This window comes from Triturus cristatus, chromosome 6 (assembly GCF_964204655.1).
Source record: "Triturus cristatus chromosome 6, aTriCri1.1, whole genome shotgun sequence".
Taxonomy (NCBI): Eukaryota; Metazoa; Chordata; class Amphibia; order Caudata; family Salamandridae; genus Triturus; species Triturus cristatus.
In genome coordinates, this window is record NC_140589.1 from 521,088,295 (window position 1) to 521,109,377 (window position 21,083).

Genomic DNA, 21,083 nt, shown 5'->3' on the forward strand with positions numbered 1-21,083 from the left:
CTTCTTTGAGCCACTTCTCTAGAAACTCCACCATGCTTTCCCCTTCAAATTTTTCTGGTAGCCCAATGATTTGCACATCGTTGCAGCGGGAGCCGTTTTCAGCATCTTCGGCCCTCGTCTTAAGTACCAGCACTTCTGCTTCCAATATCGCCAATCTGTCAGTTGTTGTAGTAAGGGTCGGTTTCAGCTCTTCCATATCGGTTTCCGTCGTGGTGACTCGTTCCACCAGCCGGTGGTGATCAGGTCTCATGAGAATCATTTCTTCCCTTATGGTGTCGATCTTAGCTTTGACGGCTGTCCTCGAGGCCGCTATAGACTGGAGAATGTCCTGCAGCATTTGTCCCGCTTCTGGGTCATTCTTCAATGGGATGATTGGATTCATCGGGGTAGGGTCTTCTGTGTCCGTCTGGCTCTGAGCCAGGGGCTGGAGATCCCACCTGTCTTCCCCGTTGTGCCGGGTGTGGCAGAGTAAATTAGAGGGGGTTTTTATGCTCCCACAGGTTGCTTCCTCAGTGAAGCCCCCCTTCTTCCCTGATACTACAGGATCAGTGGAGGAGAAATCAGTTCAGTTCCCTAGGCTGGCTGCCTTCTGCGGTGGCCCTTTTGCCCTTCGAGGACAACGCCTGCTCAGGACTCTTATTCAATAAAGTGGGTTATAGAAGCCCATATTTGAGCCCCCCCGTGAGGGCATATCTGCCAGCGTTGTTGGCTACAGTATTAAGACAGAGCACTTACTTATTGCCGTTTTCCTCCTCCAGATGTATAGTCTACTGCCAAGTCCCCTTCCAGAGTCTTCTGCTGTGTAATCTGGGTGGCTCGGCTATAGTCGTCATGCAAATGTTAGTGTGGCGGGCCTTTTGATAGGACTAGCCCTGATTAGGGCTGCTGTATTGTCTTTAGTGGAATATTCCAGTAAATATTCAAGTAAGCATGTACCATGAACTGCATTTACCATAATGCTAAGGGGAGAACTGTGCTGGGAAGAGAGGCAGTGTGCTCTTACCCCATTCTGTTTGAAAACGCTCCCTTGAGCCATTGAGCTGACGAGCTTGAGGAGATGCACCTGTGCGCCTGTGAGAGGTACTAAGACCTGAAAGGATTGTGGCAGCCTGCTCAGCAAGCCCAGATGAAATTAGTTTGACAGATGACATCCAGAAACATGTGTCCAGAGATTTAAAGCACTAACCTGCACCAACTTTGGTGGAATACTCCAGTAAATATTCAAGTAAGCATGTACCACAAACTGAATTTACCATAATACTAAGGGGTGAACTGTGCTGGTAGATGAAGCAATGTGCTCCCACCCCTTTCTGTTTGAAAAGACTCGCTTGAGCCATTGAGCTGACGAGCTTGTTAAGATGCACCATTGCGCCAGTGAGAGGTACCAAGACCTGAAAGGATTGTGGCAGCCTGCTCAGCAACCACAGATTAAATTAGTTTTTATCTCTCCTGATGATGGATGATATCCAGAAACACGTGTCTAGAGATTTACAGCACTAACCTGCACCAACTTTGGTGGAATACTCCAGTAAATATTCAAGTAAGCATGTACCATGAACTGCATTTACCATAATGCTTAGGGGCGAACTCTGCTGGTAAGTGAGGCAGTGTGCTTCACCCCATTCTGTTTGAAAAGGCGCCATTGAGCTGACGAGCTTGAGGAGATGCACCTGTGCGCCTGTGAGAGGTACTGAGACCTGAAAGGATTGTGGCAGCCTGCTCAGCAACCTCAGATTAAATTCGTTTTTATCTCTACTAATGATGGATGATATCCAGAAACACGTGTCTAGAGATTTACAGCACTAACCTGCACCAACTTTGGTGGAATACTCCAGTAAATATTCAGGTAAGCATTTACCATGAACTGCATTTACCATAATGCTAAGGGGCGAACTGTGCTGAGAGGTGAAGCAGTGTGCTCCCACCCCTTTCTGTTTGTCTTTAGGTAGTGTCAGCCTCCCTTTCAGCCCTCTTGGTGATGATCACTCCCGGTATCTGCCACACATAGGGGGCCAAGGCCCAACGTGGAGGTAAAGCAGTCCATTTCTATAGAGGGGGGGGGCTCTGTGAGTGTGGTCAGATTCCGACCACAGGGAACCAGTGTCTGGCCCTTCAGCGCCTATATCCAATCCAGGGCAGCAGAGGGGCCTTGTGCAGTCTCTGTCCCTCATCAGGTCCTCTTCGCACTGCGGTACCCTAATATGTTCCTGTGCCACGGAGTGGCTTCCGGGCTCCAGGGAAATACCCCATCAGTGCCAAGGGCCCATCGTTCACTTCCACGGTCTTCCTATTTGGGGCTGGCAGCCCGCCACTCGTCCTTCAGGGAGGGAGCCCAGCCCACACTCCGATCCTCATCTCGCGTTCTTCGCTGCATGCGGTCCGTGCTGTGTGCTGCAAGCAGTCCAGGCTCTTGTCCCAATTTGCACTGCACCTGCAGGATAGCTAGAGGTGAGTCTGTCCCCTCGCCTCTCAGCTTTTCCGACATGGGTTCCTGTCGCTGCAGTCTTTCTTTACCTTTCCAAGTGTAGCTGCCGGCTGCCAGCCTTGTCCGCCCTCTCTCTCTGGCAAGTATTCTGGGGGGATCTCAACGCTCACAAGTGGGCTAGGGAGGATTAACTCTGCAGGGCAGCCACCAGTTTGAGTTCCTCCCTAGTTGCTGGTGGCAGCCGCCTTCTTGTTAACTGGCTGCATCTTCTCTCCAGGCTAGCAGTCACTTGTATTAGTTGTTTTCAGCCAAATCGCCTATCGGTCTGGTTTCCTCCGTTGTGCTGGGTGCTGGGGGAGCAATTGGGACCCCCCGGGTCAAATTAAATCCACAGGATGACACTGAATGGGAATTGGACAGCTGTAGCTACTCGAGCAAGCCTCCTATGTCATCGGTTGTTGGCCACTCCCCATGTTGGAACAGATACTTGTCATTCTTTGTAAGAAATGAGATAAATGATTGAGTAAGAGAGACACAAACAAGGGATGTTTAGAGATGTGGCCAGGAATGTGTATGAGGGTTTCCCCTTCAGGCCCTCTAGTCTAAACGTTTGGGACTGGCTTTAGCCAAACCCTTTTGATTTTACAGAAATTATGCATATAAGATACATGCTTACAGAATCTTCTAGCTAACTGTCCTCATCTATTGGTTTGCTATTGTGTCATTCACATTTTCCATCCACCCACTAGAGCATACAGCATCGGGCAGTGAGTCAAAGCATTTCAGTCATTAGCCAACTTCACCGTGAGTGCTCTTTCACAAAAATCACATCCACACACAAATTAGTTCCTTTAAATTCCAGTGACTACTATGGCAATGTGCATTTTTTGAGAACAGAAAACACTTTTTTATTTTAGCCAATTTTTATTTTAGCTTGAAGAGGGCTCAGCAGCTTCCCCGACTATAAAGGTTGCATAACTAAGATAAACCAAAACAATTAGTGGCGGTGTCAAAAGGCTGGCAGCCAACAACAGACCTAATTATTTTGCCAAAGATTGTCTCCAACCTAGTAACACACACTGTTTTTATACCAGCCACGAGGTTGCAAATCTTTTAAAAGAAGGTAATAGTACAGGAGAGATGTAAGAGTAGTGTTCAGTAAAGTCTGCAGATTTCCATGTTCTTGTTACATCTGGTTCTACAACCAATGTTATGATTTGCTTCAAGGAGAAATTTGCTGGTATGTTTTCTGATTTAGTAGGGAAACAATTTTACAACAGTCTTTTTAAAACATTCTAATACATACATTTCTAAAGGCTATGGTAGTTTTGAAATGTCTAAAAAGAAGATAGATTTTTAAAACCACTCTTCATTCACTTTTAATACGACTAATGAATGAGACATTGACTGGTACAGAAACAAGTACATTACCTTAACTAACACTTTCTGTGTTATTGCATCAGAGGCAGTAGCTGATGTTGCTTTAACTGTGATTTCAATCTCACCAAGCTGGTTTGTTTTAACGGGGAAAACGACAGTCCTTCCATCTTCACATGGCAGAGATACAGTATGGGTACCTGTTGTAGCACTGATATCGTTTGAGGTATATATAAAATCAAATGTGTCACTCGGGTCAACGGTTATGGTAACCTGTGAATGGATAAAATAGCAAGACATTGCTTTCCTTTAAGGTGAAGGCAACTTTGAAATACAATTACACTTATTAAATATATTGTGCTCTATATAATAATAATAACAATAACAAGAGAACAATAATATAATAAATTCAGGGGCATAGCTTAGTGAGTAAGATTTGGCATGGGGGTGAATATCAGATTTCCCAACTAAAAAAAGCTGTGGACTACGGGGTGAATGGATGAGGTGACCAGGTACTCCGTTGAAATGGTGACAAAGTATCCTGTCTGCAAAACTGAAGGTTTACCATTGGGTGGACCACACGTTGTATGCCGACCGAGGAAAATTTACTCCATTATTGTAAAACTCCCTCTGACAGCCCAACAGAGTAGGTGCTGTTAGAGGGAAGCTATCTGACCATTCACCCTATTTAGGTGATTTTTTTACTGTCCTTCACCACCGGGTATATCCTAGTGGTGAGGGACTGTAAAACAAGAAAAATCGCCACCTACAGCATGTTAGAAAACTCCAGCTTTGAGAGTTTGTTTTTGAAAAATAAAAAACATTGGACCTGTTTGACGGTCAGCTGTTATGTTTGATGGAGTCATCCGCCAAATGTTAGGTACGTTAAGAGGACATAATGATGTATAGAGATGTCCATGGGGCTGGTGGACATCTCTAAATTTGAAGGGCAGAGTAAAGCCAGTAAAGTCCTCCACCCCCATGTCCGCCTTTACTCCATCAGCCAAACTCTAAATCAGGTCATCTTTCTGAAGTGAGACAATGGGCAAAAAATAATAGCTAGGAATACTAACCAGAGGGATTGTCAGTGGTTAGCTTATTTGCAAGCATTCATCCCATCACCTCTTGTATGTTTGATTGCAGGTAGTATGCCTGGAAACCCGAGTATGGCTCAGCTTTCCAAGGCAATTACTGCCAATGTTTGTGAATTCAAAAGTAGTACATTTTTATCCATTCAAGGAATACTTCTATAGGTACAGATTTGTTACATTTTTGGTAACACAGGTCAGAATATATATTTTAGTTCCAGATCCCAAAAATGACAAATCTCTTGGTGAAATCAGGATAAAGAGAATAACCCAACAACATACCCCTTAGTAGACCCAACTGATTGCCCCCCCCCAGGGCCTACTACAAAGCCAAGAATGTATTTATTTGGGGGTGTCGCACCCCAAACACGCCCTGAAGCTACACCCCTGATAATAATAATAATAATAATTCGCAATGCATTGACAGCAATTTGAGACCATAAAACTAAATGTTGGGGTTTGTCATAGCCCCACATATGCAAAATAGTGCCATACCACAAGAAAGATATTGGGACCGATATTGAGACAGTGGTACCACCTTCTGTTCATTAAATTCAAGCAATAGTATTAGTGTTGAAATATTTTTATATGCTCTCCGCAGAAAAATAGCTGGAGAATCATATCAGCTAGACCTCTGAAATCACAGACTGCATGATTTGCATTATCCACAAGTGTTTTACTTGGAGTTATCACAGTTATGCAATCCAAGTCGGATAGATTATCGTCAAGGGCACTGTGGAGGTGTGAAGGTGCTACATTCCGAATATGTACTGGTGTATCTCACTGAATGACCACAGAGAGCCATTCAAGGATATATTCATGACAGAAATGTTTCCTAAGCAGGATTAAGCAAATGAATGGAGCACACAAAATATGTATTTGTTCAGGAAATATTATAGTAACACCTGAGGCACTGTAACATAATGTACTATTTCTACTAGCTGTAGGCGAGATCAGTGGGATCTTCCAGCAATGACTCGTGTACTGCGGTTTTTAAAAACCATGTGCATTTTTTCTTCTTTATTGTCTTGTATGGTATTCTTATAAAAATAATGTGTTTTTTAAAAAAGCAATTCACTTGTAATCTTGTGAAAATAGTGCTCATGAGAATGCTCAGGGAAGACCAAATTTTACTGAGGGAATATCTTAATTCATGTAGACGATTGAATTTTGTAATTCGCTGTGTTTTATCATGATTATTTTTATTTGAATTTCAGCTGGGTAAGAGTGTTTTACAAAATGTTGTGACTTTTACATAAACAATATAACTACGTTAAATGTATTTGCAAATTAAATGGACGTGGAACGAAGTCAATGTAAATTTCGCGAGGATGCAAGTGTCAGGTGTCCAATAAATGTATCTATACAACATAAAAGAGGTGGCTCCTGGCCTCTTCAAGGGCTCTGATTTGGTGCTGAGCATGGACAGGATGGGAAATGTAAACTTTTGATTTGAAAACATCATCAACTGAAACATGGACTTTGACAACAGTTGTTTGGAAAACTACATTCCGTGTGGGGAACTGCATTCCATAGTCACTGCTTTTTCAACAATTTCATCTAAACTGACTTCGGCATGTTCAAAATCAGGATGCTAACCAACATCTTTACGGATAGAAACACATTAAACCAGCCTTTAATTGGCTTTCAGCAGAAGCCAGAATCAACTTCAAGGTACAATGCACCATGCAAAATGCAAGCATTCCTCCCATCATTTTGTTGTTTTTGCTTTATTCCTCCATGCAGAGCGCTCTAGTTGCTCATTTTCAAAAATGTTCACAGCTATGCAGCTACAGAATACATGAAAGTGGTAGCTGTGCTATTTAATGCCACTCCAGATAGATTATCTAATGAGAGCTGTGCTGACTATACTTTGAGGCCCAAGAGATATTTGGTATTTAATGTTACTCAAAATTATAATCTTACTGATTTCAAGTATAAAATTCTGCTGAATAAGACAAAGACACTACTGACGATCTGGCAAGCACTCCGAATGATCATTAAAGGGTAAAATTCCATTAGTAAAAATGTCAATATTACCTGTTTTAAAGTTTGTTTTTTGCTGTTACTTCTTTTTTAAATAAATGGACCATTTGCTTTCAAGTTGTATTTGCACAATCCACCAGCCTTGCATCAGTCTATTGTGGTTGCTTCTATCAGGATCTGTGGCCGCACTTACCTTTCTGTGCTCAGTAGGCAGACGAGCAATATAACCAGAACTTTAGGTTTTAATTGTATTCTGAGGAAAGGAAGGCTAGCAGTGTACTCTGAATGTTCATAGAAAGAGGCAAACCGAGCAGCATAGCTCTTATTTCAGCAATAATTAGTAAACAAATGTCCAGCAGTAAATAACGAACAAATGTCCAAGGTTTGGTCTTTTCTTCTTCTTTATTTCATTTAAGTTGCTTGTATTCCTTGTCCTTGTACAAATAGTTCATGCTTGTACTTTCAATCAAAACTTCAAAAGGGCCAACACGTGTTTCGTCCTTAAGGGCTGTTTGCCCAGGACTTCGTCAGGGCTACTCTGATAGACCAAAATCAGAAGATAGGATAAGAGTACATCTTCTATCACTTAAAGAGTAGAACAAAGTCGTCTTGCAGCAATATCGATGTCGTATTTATCTTCTATTCGTATAGCATGAGTCCGCAATCTGGATACTCCGTTCAAAAAGGTCGGCGTGAGATAGAAGATGTACTCTTATCCTATCTTCTGATTTTGGTCTATCAGAGTGGCCCTGACGAAGTCCTGGGCAAACAGCCCTTAAGGATGAAACACGTGTTGGCCCTTTTGAAGTTTTGATTGAAAGTACAAGCATGAACTATTTGTACAAGGACAAGGAATACAAGCAACTTAAATGAAATAAAGAAGAAGAAAAGACCAAACTGTAGTAATCAAGCCCACATCCAGGAAGTAGTTTAAAGTAGATTTATTGAGGTTTGTTACAAGATGTAGGTTAGATGTAAATAAGCCCCACCAGGAGCAGCCAGCCAGGCGCTCAGCCCATCTCCAACTGTGAGTTCCCACTCCCAACATTCCATCTTGCATCATTCAGGCAGCATTCCACTGGCACATCATGAACCATAACAAACCAGGATACTACATATCCTCCTTTCTTCCAAAGAAAAACAGAAAAGAAAACTGTAACAGGTGAAGAGTAAAGAAGAAAAGCTGGAACAAGATGGAGAAGCTAGATGCACGAAAAAGAGAACCAAAAGGAGACAAGAAAGACAGTGAGAGAAATAAAAAACGTGGTTGGCAAAATAAACTCAAAACCATTACCCATCCTCCTTTCCGTACACAAAGAGACGAATGAAACAGAAAAAGAGACGAATGAAGAATAGAAAAAGAAACCATTAATTACTGTCCTCTGCATACCCACTGGCCAGGTAGAGATACAAGAAAGCAGCTCACATCAGGAGGAAACAAGACAACAGAGGAGAAAGGAATGCAAATACTCATTCTTCCCTGTCAAAAGCATGAAGAAAGAAATTACAAATAGGAAAATACAACTGGGCTACAAAACTAGAACAATTGAAACGCCCAACATAACGTAACCCATGCACTATGGCGACAAAAACCAAACACCCGCCAAAAGTAAAGACATTTGCTTCTGCATGGGCAACCTCGAGTGGAGGTATAGATATGTGCACTGTTGAAAACAAAACATGACCAACACTAAACACCTTAATAAAGGTAAAACCTGCACTGCAGTGAAGGCAATAGACATATAATGTGATGTCCACCTACGGACGCACCTCGACTGGAGGTAAAAATGCTATGCACAGGATAATAGGGAAAGACCCCACAACACACCTCCAGAGAGGTCAAGAGATAGTGCATAGAAAATGCGGGACACACGTCCGCGCGACGCACCTCGACTGGAGGTAAATTGATATGCACATGAAAATGGGACAAAACCCCAAAACACACCTCGCGGAGAGGTCATTAGACGAGCATGTGCGAGTGGGACAGTAGTCCACACATAACATTGTGTACACGAGGAGAGACAATGTACACTGTAATAAATTTAAAAACAAACCAAGAACACACGTGGTGTAGTAGTGAGGTAAGTAAAACAAAGACTACAGGCTCCTCGTACGGAGGTAAAAGACACACCTCACTAGAGGTCAGACACACCTCACGGATAGGTTAAAAGACATAGAGCATTGAACCCTCGTAAGGAGGTAATAACAATGCCTACTCTACACTGTGACCGACATGGTCACGACACCCTATGAAAACGAAAATCTAAAAAGATGCACCTCCACTGGAGGTCAATATGTATACACATATAAGAAGGAAAAGACCTGACAGACACACCGCACAGAGATGTGAGACACCCCCTACAGATAGATTAAAAGACATGGTGCACAGAAGAAATAGGGTTAAACAGTAAATCTATAAATGGAACGAAACACTTTAACTGAAATACATTAAGACCTTCAAAATTGAATACAATTAGTGAATGGTGAGATACTAGTCATGGAGCTTCAAGCTCGTAATGTGAGAAAATTTACACTAGATGGCAGCGAAACACAGAGCAGTGAATACAGGTCCATACACTTGTGTACTGTTAAACGACTTGCAAAAGGACTAGAGCAGTTTTGTTAAATTACTATGACAGGTCCGGTACTGCAAAGAAAATCTTCTGCGCCTTAATTGTAATTGTGAGCACATAGTTTCAGAGCGCCTTTAATTTGACAATAGCAGCACTCGGTAAAAAGCAGTCTGAGAACAGAATAGCGTTATTGAAATCCAATAGCGAAACATCTTGTTGTGTCCATGAGTGTAAATAATGCCACTCACCCCTCTGAAAGATGATCCCTCCGATTATAGGGATCAAAGGAAGACACACATAAACGTTGCATTGATGAAGATACCAGCATGACTCATGCTCCTGACAGGTTAATGCTTCACACATCTTTATCCAAAACGCCATAACTGCCAAAAACGGGCTTGGCAACACAGAAAAATAGAACTTGCAACTGCACTAAAGAATCTCGATCCATAAAATGGCGGCACGGTGATCACGTCGCGCCGGGTGGTTCACGGCACGTCAGTGCCTCAAAACGCTGATGGGCAAACACGGAGCTTCCAAGAACGTCACAAAATGCTCCAGAGCTGTTCCACGCGACACCATGGACCAGGTAAAGTGCGCAAGCAGAAATTTAAATGTGAGATGCAGCGCAACTGCCAATTTTAGAGGCATCAGAGAGGAAAAAAAAACCCATACCTTTCAACAAAATAAAACTTTACCGAGTCTACGATGTCATTCTCGGATGTCGAACATCCAATTCAGCACTCGGATAACACAGCACATATAAATTTTGGGACACCTCCAGGCTTACAGAGACCCCAGTGCTCACGAGGGGTGCCGGTTTTCTCATAATGCCATTCACTGTTGCTTGCCATTCACTGTTGCTTGCCATTCACTGTTGCCAAATCCCACAACATGACGCTGGTTCATGTAGAGAAAACGCAGATGCAGCGCTAATAAAATGTCACACATCCAAATAATGATGAAATCCATGTTGACAGTCTTATGTAACAGCGTACTTTGCTCTGGAGATAAAAAGCACTGATAGCCTTAGATTACCTTTATACTTGTTGCGCAAAAAACGTTCTTGATGTATTTCAGACAATTGCTGATGTAGGTAGGCTTACCCTCTCGTGAAGGCACAGCACAGGAACAAAGCGTTGAAGAATGTCAGGCTTACCCTTTCTTGAGGGCACAGCTCTTGAGAAAAGCATTGTAGAGTGTCAAGCTTACCCTCACGGAGGGCACCGCACGGGAACCGGTTGGAAAGCTGATGAGGGCGACGGATGTAGAGGTCACTGGTGGGGCTGACGTGGTAGTTTGATGGTAGTACACAGACCAGGTACTTAAACAGGTTGCTTGAGGTTCCCAGACACTTCCACTTGAAATGAGAGGTAGAGATCGCAGGTTCTTTCTTTAACTCGTCGCCAATAAAATTGTAGTAATCAAGCCCACATCCAGGAAGTAGTTTAAAGTAGATTTATTGAGGTTTGTTACAAGATGTAGGTTAGATGTAAATAAGCCCCACCAGGAGCAGCCAGCCAGGCGCTCAGCCCATCTCCAACTGTGAGTTCCCACTCCCAACATTCCATCTTGCATCATTCAGGCAGCATTCCACTGGCACATCATGAACCATAACAAACCAGGATACTACACAAACCTTGGACATTTGTTCGTTATTTACTGCTGGACATTTGTTTACTAATTATTGCTGAAATAAGAGCTATGCTGCTCGGTTTGCCTCTTTCTATGAATTTCTAAGTTCTAAGTGGGCTTGCTCACGATTTACGACATGGGGTGGTCATCGTAAGGTTGACCTTGAAGCAGCAGCTTTATAAAATTATTTTGCCTTAATATTTGTCACTTCCCTGCACAAAGTTTCCCAACCACCTTTCAAATATCATTTACTCTGAATGTTGTCGCTGCTTATAGAAAAGTATTCCGTCTTGGAGGGCACACTACACAAGACATCTGGCTGTACTTCAATAAACTACGTTTATCATGAAACCACAGCACTCACGGGCCGTATTACACATTATCACTGTTTGCGCCCGGTGCGCCTTGCAAGAGTTGCGCTGGGGGCAAAAAGTGATAATATGCTCCATTATGGTGTATGCACTGCCCCCAGGAAAGGCGCGAACTCGTGCTGCCCTCGGGGCAGCGCATTCATGTGAAAACATGGAGCAGCCGCTCCGTGTTTTCACAGTGCAGGCGGCACCTGCCTGCACTTTCAAAGGGGTTTAGAGATCTCCTTGCAGGCGGGAGCAGTCAGTGACTGGGCTGCACCTGCCTACAAGGGGATGTCTGGGGGTCCATGGGACCCCCTTTACCCCTGCAGAGGGCTGCTGTCAGGAGGCGCACTGACAGTGCGCCACCTTTTAAATGGCGCACTGTCAGTGTGCCTCCTGATGGCTTCTTTGATACTGCACCCACATCTGTAATACGGCACGGGTGCGGAGTCAAAGGAATTCCCTCACTTGCATAGAGCAAGCCCCTTTAGAAATGAGGGAACACCCTTTGTTGATGGCGCTGGCCCTTTATGTGCACGAGCGCTATCTGTATTATAGAAAGGGACGCACAAGATTCTGCGTCCCCTTCTATAATATCAAAGTGCCCCGGGGTGCGCAAAGCGGGCGCAAACGCCCGTTGTGCCCACGGGCACCATCTGTAATTCGTCCCTTGATGTTTGCAAATTGGGGCAGGCAATTTGAAGTTATCAATTAGAAGTTTCCTCGTGGTCCAGACTGTCCTTGCTAGGCAATCAAGATACTTTGTTGTGGCAGCTAAAACTTTGTGAAAACATTGGCGGTTTGTTTAAATTTTGGAAGCGTGTTTAAAGTCCAAGCTGAATACAGATACATATTTATAGGAATTTCCATTGTTAAAAGTGCTGCTTCAGAGATATTTTTAATGGAGTACAAACTCATATTCTCTTTTGCACTTTTGGGCCCTTATGTATCAATGCATTTAGACACAAAATGGGAAACCCTATTGATACTTTAAGACTTCAGTGCTAAGCTATGAGAGGAACAGGAAGGATTCTCATCTCCATAATAGACAGTTAATACATTCATGACTCATATTTTCTTTTTTTTTAGGTATCAATAAGTGTGTAGGTAAGTGACTTATTTTGGTGAGGGGGGACAAAGCCCAATGTTATCATACACAAGCAGATCTACCCAACCACATGACCTACTCTTATGGCACAGAGGACACAGAACTACCTTCTGCCTGTACACAGGCTGAGATCCCTAGCATCCCCCACGCCCCTTCTAGCGCTATGAGCAATTGAACAGCAGCCATTGGTGAAAAGTGTCAATCACAAAACTCTGCACAAACAAACCGCTGTGAGAAGATGGAGATAGATGTAATTGATGCTTTGTAATCAAAGACTCTTGGGTGTAGTTTGATGAGAGAAGCATATGTGATAAGCAGATATTACACATGTTCCAGAGTCCAACAAATAACCATGGAAAAAAGTGGAATCTTCCCAAACACCTTCGAGCTAATGGTTGCCACGTTTCTAAGGTATCGATAAAAACCAAATAAAAAATTGGTAGGGCAGTTAGTGAAAAGGTTGCACAAAAAAACCTCTTAACAGAATATTGTTTTTAATTAACAATCCTAATTTCTTTCAAGAGCAAAATTTGAATGTACACATCAGAAATGGTTTGTGCATCACCACAATAGTCATAAAAATCATGTATTCTGCACACGTTTTCAACCTTGTGGCCGCAACTTGTGTACAAATATAGTTTGTATTTAAAAATGTCACCAGGCTTTCACTTTTGCATTACAGAAAATTTGAAGAAAATTCACAACAGACGCATGTAATTTGCGTTATCAGTCTGAAGTGAGGACATAGATATTTTCATTAGAAAACGTTGTTTTAAGAACAATATAGGGTGTATATTTTAAAAACACCAAATAGAAAATTGACCGACACAAGACATTGAAGGAAATTTCTCAAAAAAGTAAACTTACAGTTGGTGAATTGTAGTTTTCTGTTTTGTATATATTTATCTCCTTGAAATTACTTCAATTATTCACACTTGCATAAAGCAGTAGTTATAGGGAAATACATTTTTAGAAGGCAACAATATTACAAGGTATTAAAAGAATTCCAGCTTGTTACTTATTCATATTACCTCAGTAGTTTCTGCCAAGTAATTGAAGATGGTAACTTCCAAAATGAACTGTTCTCCTCTCGTCACAGAGTAGGGGAGATTCAAAGAAATAAAAAATGGCTGGAAGGCTTGTAGCTGAAGAAACACAATTTTATAGAAGAGCATTTCAAACAGTTGTTCTGAATTAGATTGTAATTGTTACAAATAGCAATACAATGATCAAGAAACTATGCAGAAAATCCTTACTCAAGAGGAGGACCAATAATATATTACAGTGTTATGCTTTTGATCTATTTTAGTATTCATTTTCTATCTGTAACTTCCTGGTTTATTGCCAACATTTGCCATTTATGTTCACCCTCCTTATCTTGCATCCTCATCTGGTGGCTGCAAGCAGCAGAAGGAGTTTCTAAAACAGGCTCCTGGTCACTTCTCTCCCACTCTCCATCTTTGCCTCTTGCCATTGTGTTGAAATGATGCACTGGATCAATTTAAGTAGCAACTAATTTATTAGCTGAGGAGCAAGGAAGGACACAACTACCATTCTCAGTGTCCTTCCTTCAACTCAAGGTTGAACATAAACATTCTAGGAATGCTCACTAGTCAAGCATTCCTGGTAACTAAGCAACACAACACTCCCCCCCCCCCCCTTTTCACCCAAAAGGAAAAATACTTAGAAGTGAAAATTTAAGACACACACAAAATATATAAATTAAACCTGGGATGAAGGAAAAGAAAGAACACTGGAGGATGTGGAAAAAAGGAAGGAAAAGCAGAGATAGGAATAAAAACAAATTTGCAACATAAAATTAAGTTTTCTTTTCCAAATAACAATCTATGAATTGTTTACAATACTCCAAATAACAACATACAAATTGTTTATAATATAGACCTTCAACTACCAGGAGCCTTCCTTTCCCTTATCAACCTTTGTTTTAAATTGTGGTTCATTGAAGAGTCAACATCAGTAATAATCTCATTGGTGACTAGAGAATACTTACGCCATCCTGCTCCTCTGTCATAGCTGTTCCCAAATGTCCTTTGCATCCATCCTTCTTCCTTTGGTCACCCTTTTTAGATTCCAAACCTTACCGTTACTGAGTCTTACTGCATTCTGCAATACTTCCACAACTTCTTCTGCATTAAAAAAACAACTCTTTCCCTTACCAACAAATCCTGGTTTTTACCATGTACCTAGTCATGATGTCACTTCCAGGAAGTACAGCCACTGCATCCCCAGCGATGCGTGAGGAACTGCTTCTGGCAGCCGCGCTCAGGGCTACAGTACACGTGGTCCAAACAATCTGCGTGACAAGGCTTCTGGCTACCGCGCTCAGGACTGCAGCACACACAGCTCCTCGAGGTGATGCAGGGGTGACATCATGCCTTAGTGAAAATGGCTCTAATGCTGGTTTCAGTCGTTAGGCGTCAGGTTCAGAAGACGTCAGCCAGGAACGCTTCTCAAATTAAGCCACAATCCACCCGAAAATGTAATAGTCAATTGAATTCCCACCAATCGAGCATGAGGAATTCAAAACCCATGTTCATCCAGGCAGCAAAGGGGAGGTTCCATGGAGGCCTGAAAATTGATCAGCAGTAACACGAATAACCTTCCTGTAAGCCCTCCGATGCACACATAGGTTCATGCAGCTCCTCAGCAGTCATAACCGGTGTTGAAATGATGCACTGATTCCATTTAAGTAGTAATTAATTTATTAGCTCAGGAGCATGGGAGGACACAACTACCATTCCCAGTGTCCTTCCTTCAACTGCCCCAAGGATCACTCAAGGTTGAACATAAACATTCCAAAAATGCTCTCTAGTCAAGCATTCCTGATAACTAAGCAACATAACACATTGCTCTCTGCCATCATGGGGTGTGTGAGGTCAGTATGTAGTTGGCTGTCTCTTGGGTAATGCTCATCTACTCAGATAGGGATATATTTGGATCAGGAGCATGCCTACGTAATGTATGTTAAGGTGGTGCATCAAAGACACACCAATGGCAAGGATGCCTGCACCCGTCTGTGACCAGGCAGCAAAGCGCCTTGCACTAGACACGCTGCCCTTGAGCACTCAAGGCTCTGCTATGTCCATGACAAACTATTGGCTCTTCAAAACCTCCTAGGGTAAGCTATGTTTTTGCTTATTTTTCAGATAATACATAGCTAGTCTTAACATTAGAAGTTCTCATTGCCAATATGATTAGAATTTTGTTTATATTTAAATGTGTATTCTCTCCCCCAGCATACTACTGAAATTGCCTTATTTATTGATTCTTTCAAGTTTGATATTATATTTTCAGTGGAAACTTGGCTCCGTGATTCTTTTGGAACAAGCATCGCTATGGTTACGGCCCAGGGATATAAAAATATTCAGACAGGTTTGTTTTGACCGTAGGAGCAGCAACCTTGTGTTCATTTTCCGATACATGCCATTTCTATTCTGCCCTGTTTGTCATATTCTCTGACCAGACTCTTCTCTTCTATATTAATGCATCTAATGTTTATTCTGCTGTGGAGCTCCTCTGAGATTGTTCCCTGAACCCATCTGTAACATCGGGACAGCTTTGAGTGAAGCTATATTGTCTCTGGTTCCTAAAGGTTCTAATTTACTTGTGCTTGGAATCGCCAATATCTGGTTTGAGGCTTCTGAGAAGTCTGATGCAACTGGTCAATTAGACACTGGCCCTGATTACGATTAAGTCCTCTCAACACCGTATCTGTCTGGACACCACCCGACCATAGGTCGGCCGTTCCGACCACAGAATTAGGATGTGACCACCCACAGGATGATCGGAAACATCCATTTTGCTATGGCAGCTTGTGCACCGTGTGGTAGGCACCTCTACTGAAAGCCAAGGGCCAGGGGAAGTGGGGGCCATGCTAGGGGCCCCCAATGTCACTTTCATAAACCCGATGGCGGAGCCGCCATCATTAAGGGATTATGTTGTCTTCCCAACGCACCCACAGGCTCCTTGGGCCCGACGGAAGCGCTGCAGACGGTCCCTCCACCCAATGCCTCTGCCTGCCACATTATGATGCTATTCCAGATGTTGGGGGTCCAACACTGATGTGCCATCGGTGTCACACCCACCAACATCCTAATCCAGGCCTCTATGTCATCTTGTAATCTCCCGGACATACAAAGTGGGTCATATTCAGTCTTGGCTCTCATCACTACAGCTTAAACCCATCGCTATATGATGCTATTCTCTCTTCAAGTAAACTCTTTGCTCATTCCTGTCTCTCTTGTGGTTAGGAGTAGGCCTTCACACAGCTCATTGAAAGTCTGTCCACACAGTTGCGCTGTCCTCAGACATCCCCTACCCATACTATGACTAGTTCTGATGTGTGGCGCAAAGCAGAGGACTATATTTCTTATTCCATTGCCTTCTATGATCCTGGAAAGGGAATTCAAAGAAGAGCTATTAGCATACTGAGAAGAGAACAAAGCTCTGCACCAAGTTCCAGCAGGTTTCTGACCACTACATGACACAGAGGTTGCTCTCCTTACCATATCTGATGATATCAGTATGTTGCTATATAGAGAAAGCAGTCTGGCTCTGATGTTGCTGCTCCCAATACCATCACCAATCCTATTCTATCTGCAGATACTTCACAACATAACTGTGATTTAGGTAATCATCCAACCACAGATTGATAATGGCATTTGCCTAGATCTGGACCTCTGGAAATACACCCAACAATGGAATCAGCATATTCAAAACCTTGCCACTTGGCTCCCTAGAGGTCTCCATTCTTGATGTTCCATTTCAATGGCCAAAATATCTATTTTCAAATCACTTGTACCTGCAACTGTGCACTTGAAAATGCTGTCCCGGCTTTCAAAACTGCTGGATTGACTCAATATAGCCCTATGCACACCCTTCATTTTGCAGATGTTTGCCTTGACAATGGTCTCCACGTTTGTCAGGCAAACTTGAGAAGGCCGGTCATCTCCTATCTCGCTTCCAAATATTGGAACACTCTTTCTTTTCATTTTATTCATGTACCTCAATATCTTTGTTTTGTAAAAAGGTTTGAAAACCTGGCTGATCTGTGTCCCTTTCACTACGTTTTCGAGCTACACTTTGTAAGTGATAGGCAGCCAGTTTTGGGTAGCTGTTTCACTTTCTAAATGTATTTTAAAATTATTAGTGTTATTAGAATTTACAAGCTTGCAGCAAGAAAATATGTTTTGGGTCACTGTTATGCATTCTGTGTTCCCCATCGTATCCATACTGATATATGTAGGTCAGTGACATCTTTAAGGGCCTCACTCCACTCATGCCTTGTCGCATTCCGATAATTTACAGGAGGCTCAAATTTCTTGAATAGTATTCGGACAAAATATTGAGTTAAAAATATCATGACACAAATGCTGGAAGCTGTGGAATACTTCAGGAACTGACAGCAATATGATGAGCTTTGAATTGTTCAACTTTAAGCACAAAATGTTTGATAGGGAGCTGAAACAATGATATTTAGAATAATGTGACATGAATACCACTTAAGTAAATGTTACTATAAAACATTCTTTTTTTTACTTGGTTATAGGGAAAAAAATGCTAGCTGAAAAAAAAAATATATATATATCGTGACAAATAAATTGCGAGTTTTTACTATCGTGATACACAAATATTGTGAAGCTGGAATATCGTTGACAAAAATATTGATTTTCTAAGGCAAATAATATTGATGTCAAAAATATCTATGTTGTTAATATCATTTACAAAAATATAGTGGCACAAAATGTTTTTTGTATTATCTTTATGCATATGTTTTAAATGTATATGTTATAAATTGTATAATTGTTAATGTTTTTAAATCTAGTTTTCACATTATTTAGTTTATTGTAATTTTTAGTGTTGTAGCTTGTCCCGTGGACCACCATGTGCAGGCAGATGGAGAGGGAATTTGGCCCCTGTTTGCCACCGCTATGGGGCTTGGCAGGCACATGTTGTGTCCCCAAACATCAATGGACCGTGTGAAACATGTCTATTTATATTGGGGCTTGTGCTGTGGCCCTTTTCTGGGCCGCCCCACAAGCCGCAATAGAAAAGGGGGACGAGCGACTAAGGCGATGATGGTGCCCACCGACTGCTCATCATAGTAAGGCCATTCATTTTTATCTTTAGAATGTCATATTTTTGGTTATTTTATAGAGTTAAAATATGGTATTTGATTGATGCAAACTACTCTTTCTCTACTGTTTAACAGTCTGGATTGGGAATAGTACATTTTACCCCTCCTGAGTCCAATGCTTTCCCTACTGTTGCACCTAGTGGAGTGGATATAGTGCATTTTATCCCTCCTGAGTCCAATGATTTCCCTACTGTTGAGCTGACTGGTGTGGGAATAGTAGATTTTTACCCCTTGGAGTACAATGCCTTCCCTAACGTTACACAGACTGTAGTGGGAATAGTACATTTTATTCCTCCTTAGACCACGCTTTCCATACTGTTGCACACACTGGAGTGGGAATAGTAATTTTTTCTCCTTGTGAGTCCAAAGCTTCCCTACTGTTGCATAGATTGAAGTGGGAATTGTATGTTTATTTTTCCTAGAGTTTATTAGTTGTGTTAATATTCTTTGAATATATATATAATGTTTATGTGCTTGTGTATTTAATTTTATATTTTATATATTTATATATGACTGTATGTAATTTGAGACATTTGTAGTAAACCGTACTTTTCTTTGTTGTTTACTTTTTATGAATAATTAAATTGGTAATATTTCAAAAGAAATTGTAGTATATTTAAAAAAAAAAAATTCTGTGTATGTAAATATATACAGGTTATATAAGTGAATAAAAAATAGAACATTTTGTTTTAAATTAAAATTAACATTTTTATAATATTTTTAGATTAGACATGTGTATATAAACACACACATGCACAATGTTTGTGTTTTTGTTTAAATATGTATATATTGATATATATTTTTAAATAATACTCAAAACTACTTAATGTATATTGTATGTATGTAATATGTTACAATATTTAAGATTTACAAATTGTTCCTATATAAATAAATATTTCAAAAACGGATTTTTTGTATATATTTTTTCTATATTAGTGTAAAACAGTATTTGTTTCGATATTTTTGTACATTACCTCTATGTGTATAGGAAAACAGTATTTTTGTGATTGAAATTTCTGTATCACGATACTTATGGTTTTGATATTATGTCAGTGAACCACTTCAATACCTGATGAAGACTGCAAACGGTTAGTTTTTATTGAGAACACATCCAGTTTTCTTAAATTGTTAGTGTAAAATTCTTCAGATATTACCTTTGCCACATCATCATCTGAAAATATATTCTGTCCTTACACAATGGAAACTGATGAGATTAGTGAAAAAATATTCCAGAACAAATCACATTGCACTACTGACTTGGTAGAAAAATTGTACAAGAAATACACTTCACCAGTAATCCTAGACTTCAATGCTCAGTAACTTAACTCCCTAGAATATAGAAGACCCTCCTATCTCTAAGATGCAGAAAATGTAAAATACCCTGACCTCAGTCTTAAAGCTATGGACCAAACATGTTTTACACAAGAGCATTCATTATATACATGAAATTCTATTTCACATACTCTGAATAAATCTAATATTCCTTTATCAACTAACAACCTAACTGGCCACACCAAGGATAGTATATTTACTGCTGAAAAACACTAGTTTCCATCAGTACACGTAATCACAGTAATCAGTCATTGTGTGTGCCAAATTTAAATTGGTCTGCTCAAGAGATTAAAGAGGTTGTTCTGTACAGGAGAGGTGTGGGTGTGATAATGATTGTGAATAACAAGTCACTTACCTTTGGTAATTCCTTGTCTGGTAGAGACTATCTAGCCACAGATTCCTTACCTTAGAATAGTCCCCAGGTGTCAGACTGGATCCGGAAGTTTTTCAGGCGCAGTACTCCTGCAAGCCTCTAGGTGGTGTCTTTCGGCTCCGCGGGGCGTCGTCGCCGTTGTCCGTCTCAGAAGTGGCATGGGCAGTGCCCATCAGCTTCTTTTCATGACTTTCCACGCCAGAAGCACAGAGTCACAAAGAACACTAACGACTGGTGCGATAGAACTAGGGCCCTTAGAAGGGAAAAAACCCTTTGATCTGAAATCTGGTTCACAGTGTGGAAGATGAGTGGGTTGATAAGGAATCTGCGGCTGGATAGAGTCTCTACTAGATAAGGAGTTACTGATGGTAAGTAACTTGTTCATCTGATAGAGATTTATACCCTCAGATTCCTTACCTTACAATAGATACCCAAAATCCTGTAGGACCAAATAAGTGAAATGCCCGCCACACCCGACTGTCCAGGCAGTAGTGCTTCGTAACCGTGTGCAGGGAAGTCCATGTTGCTGCCTGACAGATATCCAGGACAGATACCCTGCAAGCTAACGCAGTAGATGCAGCATTGTCTCTGGTAGAATGAGCTTGCAAACCTTCAGGGGGTTGATATCGGGCAGGGGTCTCCAACCTTTTCTGTAATGAGAGCTTCATCTGATGAG

The 21,083-nt window shown here is 41.5% G+C and overlaps 1 protein-coding gene across 1 annotated transcript in view; it reads right to left on the bottom strand.

Annotated features, from left to right (window-relative positions):
* The window catches only part of CD109 (CD109 molecule), a 750,032-nt gene that overhangs the window by 304,544 nt on the left and 424,405 nt on the right, over window positions 1–21,083 (bottom strand). Inside the window, exons 20-21 of the mRNA XM_085610953.1 lie at window positions 13,577–13,690; window positions 3,857–4,075 (exon numbers count right to left, since the gene is read on the bottom strand). Of these exons, the coding sequence (XP_085467079.1) occupies window positions 3,857–4,075; window positions 13,577–13,690 (333 nt within the window). The remainder of the gene's footprint in view (window positions 1–3,856; window positions 4,076–13,576; window positions 13,691–21,083) is intronic.